This window comes from Sapajus apella, unplaced genomic scaffold (genome assembly GCF_009761245.1).
Source record: "Sapajus apella isolate SASKATOON/1434 unplaced genomic scaffold, GSC_monkey_1.0 scaffold42, whole genome shotgun sequence".
Classification (NCBI taxonomy): Eukaryota; Metazoa; Chordata; class Mammalia; order Primates; family Cebidae; genus Sapajus; species Sapajus apella.
Genome location: NW_022436982.1, coordinates 6,882,667 through 6,889,808, shown reverse-complemented (window position 1 = coordinate 6,889,808; position 7,142 = coordinate 6,882,667). Strand labels below are relative to the sequence as shown.

The following is a 7,142-nucleotide window of genomic DNA, read 5'->3' as shown; positions in this document are numbered from 1 at the left end:
AAAAAAAAAAAAAAAAAAAAAAAAAAAAAAAAAAAAAAATCCAAGAAAGCAAAAGAAACAAAACTAGGCAAATAACTTTTTATTAAAAAAAAGGAAAAACGATTTGGAACAAAAAAGTGGCAATGGACCATAAGTTTTTCTATCAACTATTCTTTTTTCCTAAAAGCTTGAGTTTTGGTGGTTTCTTAAAGCAAAATGCAATCTTCGAAACTAACCTCTGCTGGCCAGAAACCCAATCAACAATATGATGGCTTTGTATGGGTTTTAAGGAGGAGTAGAAGGCAGGAGAGAAAGTTATCTGTTGTGGCTTCTTCCACATGGTGGATATTCAATTATTTAAAAACAATAACAACCTCAGGAATAGCTAGAGAGAGACTAGAATAACACACCTGGCCCATATTAGCTCCTTGATCAAAATGGGATGCAAATGAAAAGGTGATGTGAAGAAAGCTCTGAGATCTGGAAGAGAGTGCTTTGACTCACTCTGTTACTACTGAGTGGGTAAAAGCATTTCAGGAAGCCCTCTGTGTGAGTGGAGGTTTGGTAGGAACAGAGAGGGGGCGGGAAGGAGGAAAACAAAGCATTCCTGCCTGGTCCCTTTGAGTCTTGCAGGAGGATGTCACCTGTCTTCCTCCTGTCCCTCAGTACTTTTAGACAAAATAGAGTTTATAGGGAGTTCCCACAGCACATCTCTTAAATGTCACAGCTGGTTAGGGCCACTGATGAGTCGATGCTTTCTTCCTTCCCCACAGGTTACTTGTACCTGGCCATTGAGTACGCGCCACATGGAAACCTCCTGGACTTCCTGCGCAAGAGCCGTGTACTGGAGACGGACCCAGCATTCGCCATTGCCAATAGCACTGCATCCACGCTGTCCTCCCAGCAGCTCCTCCACTTCGCTGCCGACGTGGCCCGGGGCATGGACTACTTGAGCCAAAAACAGGTTTGTCTGGAGGACATTGCCTTGGATATCTTTCCTCTGGAGTTCCCTCTACAGTCAGTTTCAGTACGTTTGTAGGGTCTGTCAACCTCTCTTCTTTAACCTCCCTCATTTTGGCGGAGGCTGCAATGAGATGAGATTGCGCCACTGCACTCCAGTCTGGGTGACAGAGCAAGACTCTGTCTCCAAAAAACAAACAAAAAAACTCCCTCATTTTAATCTTTGTTAATAGTCAATCTATTTAAATAAAAATCAATATTGAAAATCTAGCGGTTTTCATAATATGTATTTGGTGAGGTACCTTAAGGTCTCTTAGCCTGGTTTGCCTCTAAATAGTGTACAATAACAGAGACATAGTACCTACAGCTGGAGGATTTAACAACTTGTGTTTATTTGTTCCTTTTCTGAAATTATTCTGTGAAGATGCGGTGTGTCATTTGGCAGAATCCATTACCAGGGAATTTTGGAGGGGAACTTTAAAGGAACGGGATTGTGACTTTTTAAAATCCTTTTTACACTATTGTTTTCATCCCTGTTCCCCAGTTTTCAGCCCCGGGGCTTTCATTATGCTGAATATACATAATGTTTTCAAAACTTTCAGTTTATCCACAGGGATCTGGCTGCCAGGAACATTTTAGTTGGTGAAAACTATATAGCAAAAATAGCAGATTTTGGATTGTCCCGAGGTCAAGAAGTGTATGTGAAAAAGACAATGGTAAGTTCAGGACGCGGACACTGATCGCATCCTTTTGGAGGTTCTTCCCACTCTCCTGATGTTGCTTCTGAGACTCTCAGTGCTCTGTGGTGACTGAAGCATGTGACTGTGTGTCCCAGTAAATACTGTGTGCCCTGGGAAGCATCGTTTCTAAATGATTGCAGGGTCTGCATTACTAATGAAGAAGGCACTGTCACATGTGACCAAGTGATTGAACATTCAAGCCTAGTGGTTTAGGGTCTTGGTTCTATCCAGTTCAGACCTCCAGGCATGTCACTCAGAAACCTCTGAGGAGCTTACACAATCCCCTTTCAATCACAGGAGAAATAGCAAGGAAAAAAAAATTAGCATGTTTTCAAAAAATCAAATACATTAAATGATTTCTAAATCACCAGGAAGCTCTATAGAGAAATTCATAACTTCTACAAGCTCATTGAGATTTCTCTCTTCGCTGAAACTTCAGTGGTCACTATTCAAGCCCAAACAAAATCCACTCTTACAAGCAGTAATATTTTAAGTACAGGATTGCAGGTGAACCTAACCATACAGTCTTAGAGGAAGAGAGATACTCATTCTCCTTTTGGTGCCCAGTCTAGAATCATACAGTCCTAGAAGGACCACATCCCTGCATGTTAGAGTTGTGTGGATGAAACGTCAACACCCTCTGTTTTCCTGGGGTGGACAGAATGCAGAGCCTTAGGGATGACAAGCCCTGCAGCCTTTCATTGTGTCTGGCAGAAATCCTCTGGTGGGATGGCTCTCCCTTTTTAGGTCTGATGAACATGACTTGGGCCCAGCTTTCCTGGGATGGCTCCAGTTGTCATGAGATATAGACAGTCTTTCTGTTTTTGTGGGCACACCAGATTGTCTCTTAGCAAGGCTCAGACTCCTGTATTTACTCTCAATTCCAGGCGTCCTTTTTTTCACCATACTTATTTTAGTTACTGAGAAGATGAAATAAAAACAATACTCGAGTATTTTGAAAAGGAAATCACCCATAATTCACCACCTTGGCATTTACGTTTTTTTTTGTTTTTGACTTATTGCCTTCCACAGCATGTATCCTTTCACATAGCTGCAACACAGTGAACATAATCATTCTGGATCTTTCCATTCTCTTTTCTGTTGAGAGTACGAAGTGGGGTCCCCTTGAGTCTTTGAAAATTGCTGAATCCCTGAAGATAAGTAGGACTTACACTCTGCATGTTTTGAAATTTGAAAACACGTATGCAGCTGGGGCATACACAAAGCAGTGATTTCTGAGTCTGCCCAGGCGGTGAGGTTCCCCATGGGTTTTGTGGAGCTGCAGCTCAGGCAGGCTGAGAGCCTCATAAAGACCCTGTCCCACTTAAGTGACATCTCACTTTGTTCTCTCCAGGGAAGGCTCCCGGTGCGCTGGATGGCGATTGAGTCACTGAATTACAGTGTGTACACAACCAACAGTGATGTGTGAGTAAGCTTCTTATTGCCAAGGGATTGTTTTTCCCTCTCAGGAAAATACACATTTGACGGGTTTTAAAAGGAAGCTAGGATGTCCTGTACCTTTCAGGAACAAAGGTAACCGAATGCTCCGGAAATAAATTAACAGAATAAATAGAGCTGCAGAGTACACAGTTTCCAGAGTGCAGAATCACTGGTGTCAGGTTTTGGGTTTCCTTCTGCATACTGAAGTTGTCTTCTGCATGTGCTTCAAGTTGCGAATTCTTGGACTCAACAGGAAGAAAGGACATACTGGCCTTCCTGTGGCTCCTCTCCCAGACCTAGATCAGAGGAAGCAGCCCAGAATAGCTGGTGGGGACCAAAGTAAGGTCAGATTGGGGATCGTCTCTGCTTGCAACCTGCAGTGATGCATCAGAAGGTGGCGGGGGAAGGAAGGATTGGCTTGAGATTTAGGTCTTCTTGCCTTGCATCCCATTTCCAGGAGGAAAAACCAAGGCCCCGAGGGTAGTGGTGATGTGTCCAAGGGGTTTTGCTAATGCCTGGGGATGAGGAGGGGGCGGGCAACTGCTGCATTCCCACTGTGTGCCAGGTGTTTTTTGTGTTTCTCTGAATAACTTTGGAGCAGGGATTATTATCCCCACTTTTGGAAGAATACACTAAGAGGTCCAGCAACATTTTCCAGGTCACAGAAGTACTGGGTGGCAGAGATGTGATTTAACTCGGGTCTGTCAAGATCCAAAACACATTTCTTTTGTTTTGGACTGTACCACCTTTTAGCCTCTAGTTAAAGTGATCTGGGGGCTCTGGCAAAGTGAACGCTGTTTCTTGGTTGTAACCCTTCCATTGAGCTAAGAGGAGAGAAACCCGCACTGTGTGCAAGGCCCTATCCTAGGATGTAGACATTTAACATTTCCTTTTCTCAGAAAATGTGGGTCTCCCTGGCTCTTAGGGCAGGAAAATGAGTGGTGACTCTGTTTGCTGATTGTTGGTTTTACCCTTTCCCTCCTGCAGGTGGTCCTACGGTGTGTTACTCTGGGAGATTGTTAGCTTAGGTGAGTATCTCTGTTTATCTACCAGGTGAGACTCTAGGCAAAGGGAGTAGATGCCTCTAGCACACCCTTGCTGCATAATTCACCATTTGTATTGGTTCTACCAGCTGTGACTTGAAAATAGAAACATAGTGTGTTTATTCCCACATTTTTCTTTTTTAAAAACCCCATACCTAATGTCATGTATAACACTAATGACCTGAAGGCCATGAACTTCGCTATACATCAGTTGGCTCTGCTTGTACAAGATGCCAAGCTAACTTCTAAAACTTTTAGATTATGCAGCTATTAAAGACACATTTTTGAAGGCCATTTAATAGCATGTGAAAATATACATGCCAGAAAATATATAACAATTTCATGTATACTCTGATCCTGATTTTATCATTATTGCATATTTTTTAAAAAATGGAAGGCACTACACAGAACGGTAATAAAAGTAATTTTATTCTCCATGCTTTTTAATGTGGCATATATACACCATGGAATACTATGCAGCCATAAAAAAGAGTGAGTTCATGTCCTTGCAGGGACATGGGTGAAGCTGGAAACCATCATCCTCAGCAAACTAACACAGGAACAGGAAACCGAACATATGTGTTCTCATTCATAAGTGAGAGTTGAACAATGAGAACACATGGACACAGGGAGGGGAACATCACACACCGGGTCCTGTCAGGGGGTGGGGGATAAGGGGAGGAAGAGCATTAGGAGAAATACCTAATGCATGTGAGGCTTAAAATCTAGATGATGGGTCGATGGGAGCAGCACACCACCATGGCACATATATACCTGCACGTTCTGCACCTGTATCCTAGAACTTAAAACTTAAAAAAAAAAAACTACAATAAACATGTGTTGCTGCTTCTATAATTAAAACTGGACAATAACTATAATTGATAAAATAGGAAATATCAAACTGTGGGCTTCCAATCAGAAAAAAGGTTAATCTTACTGGTAAAATAGATGTGCTCTGTGTGGGAAGACTTAGGGAAAAGAACCAACACTGAACTGAGGAAGCCTAGGGTGGTTCCTTCCCCTGAAGCAATGATCATGCTTTGGCGTAGTCTGTAGTTTAAGTCCAGCTTTCATGTGTGGTGGGTTTGCCAAAGGAGGCAAGCAGGATGCGCACCCTCCCTTCATTTACCGTGTCTTCCTCCTGGCCTCTTAGCTTTAGAACCCCGGGATGGGAAGCATTGCTTTTAATGCCAGAGAGGACTTAGAGTGGCACTGTTTGTCTTCCAGGAGGCACACCCTACTGCGGGATGACTTGTGCAGAACTCTATGAGAAGCTGCCCCAGGGCTACAGACTGGAGAAGCCCCTGAACTGTGATGACGAGGTGTAAGTCAGGCCTCATCCTGGGGCTGTTTTGTCTTCTCTTCCCGCTGTGTGTTTCTGGGGCCAGCTGGCTCTAACAAAGTCAACTGGTATACACCTATACACAGAGATCCCAAGTGGGTGAATAAAAGCAGGGGGTCCCCAATACTAAGACTCTTAGGTTACACACAAGGAGTATTAGTTTTGCAGGCATAGCAATTTAGGAGGCATTTAATGACTCTAAGGAAGGTTGAAATGAGGAAGGGCACCAAATGCAGAAAAGTTCTGAAATAAATTAGTGGAATTTTTCATGAAGAAATCAACATACGCCACTAAGCTTGGCGATAAAGATTTCAGAGCTGTTCATTAAGAAAGGTGCATTTTCTTACTTAGAACCTTGCTTCTGCTAAGATTACTTTCCAAAAGTAAGAATTATTCCAAGGCACAGAGTAACGAACTGTAGTGATAGCACCATTCCCAGAACTAGCTGTGGTAGAAGCTAACTGGCATGTTTGAGCAAATAATTCAGTGTCTAAATGGGCTACTCTAAGAGTGAGGGAGGGTGTTAATAATCTCACTGGTGCAAAAAGCATGCATACCATCCTGGGAAATCCTGGACAGAGCTGGACCATCACTGGACACAGTCCCTAAAATTCCACCTTTTGAGATTCACTTCATAAGGCATGAGAAGATGTTCTCTTCTGGGACCTGTGATACCTTAAACCAATAGTTGATAGCCTTCTTGCACGTAAGGCTCCCCTGAGGCATTTGTTCAGTATGTGGACTCTTGAGCCCCACAATCAGTCATTGATTCTGTTAAGTCTAGGGCAGGTTCCAGAAATCTGCATTTTAATATCATGAGTAGTTCTGAGCACAACTGAGAAAGTACTTGTCTTAGACCAGTGTTTCCCAAACTATGTTTACGTGTTGTGCAAGATATAAATACATGCCACAAAGGGAAAGGAGTTCTGTGGTCAATTAAGTTGGGAAACTTTGTGTTAAACCTGTTGTGTCTTAGTCATTTTCTGGCTGCTATAACCAAATACCATAAACCTGGTGGCTTATAAACAACAAAGATGTATTTCTACAGTTCTGAAGGCTAGGAAGTCCAAGATCAAAGTGCTGGCAGATTTGGTGGCCATGGACCATCTCCTGGTTCATAGATGGCCATCTTTTTGCTGTGTCCTCATGTGGCACTAGGGGCAAAAGAGCCTTTGGAAGCCTCTTCTATGAGGGTGCGAATCCTCTTCATGAGGGCTCTACCCTCATGACCTAATGACCTCCCAAAGGTCCCACCTTCAAACACCATCACATGGGTTCAACACAGGATTTTTGGGTGGCATGAACATTCAGTCCATAGCACCTGGTTAAACAGGCTTTGTTTTAAATGACAGCACTTCTAAAAGTCCTGCCTCTTAAAGGCAGATACAATAGGTGACATTTTACAAGTTTGGGCATGGACCTTTTAAGAGACACTAACAGTTTGGAAGATGCTGCATTCCAAGGGAAATGCTGCTCTACACATGCCCAGTTCTTTCTAGATGATTGGAATAACTGAGACTAAGATCCTGCAGAAACGGTACCCAGGGTAGGAACTAAATCTATGGGAGATGAAATGGGACTTGCTTAGGGAGGTGGGAGGCCTAGTAGCAACTTCTTAGGTGCTGTACTTTTGTCTTC

The 7,142-nt window shown here is 43.1% G+C and overlaps 1 protein-coding gene across 3 annotated transcripts in view; it reads left to right on the top strand.

The window, feature by feature from the left end:
• Window positions 1-7,142, top strand: part of TEK (TEK receptor tyrosine kinase) — a 113,310-nt gene that overhangs the window by 104,083 nt on the left and 2,085 nt on the right. For all 3 annotated transcript variants that reach the window (XM_032300009.1, XM_032300012.1, XM_032300010.1), the window contains 5 exons: window positions 753-943; window positions 1,542-1,655; window positions 3,034-3,104; window positions 4,107-4,147; window positions 5,390-5,486. In XM_032300009.1, coding sequence (XP_032155900.1) covers window positions 753-943; window positions 1,542-1,655; window positions 3,034-3,104; window positions 4,107-4,147; window positions 5,390-5,486 — 514 coding nt within the window. The remainder of the gene's footprint in view (window positions 1-752; window positions 944-1,541; window positions 1,656-3,033; window positions 3,105-4,106; window positions 4,148-5,389; window positions 5,487-7,142) is intronic.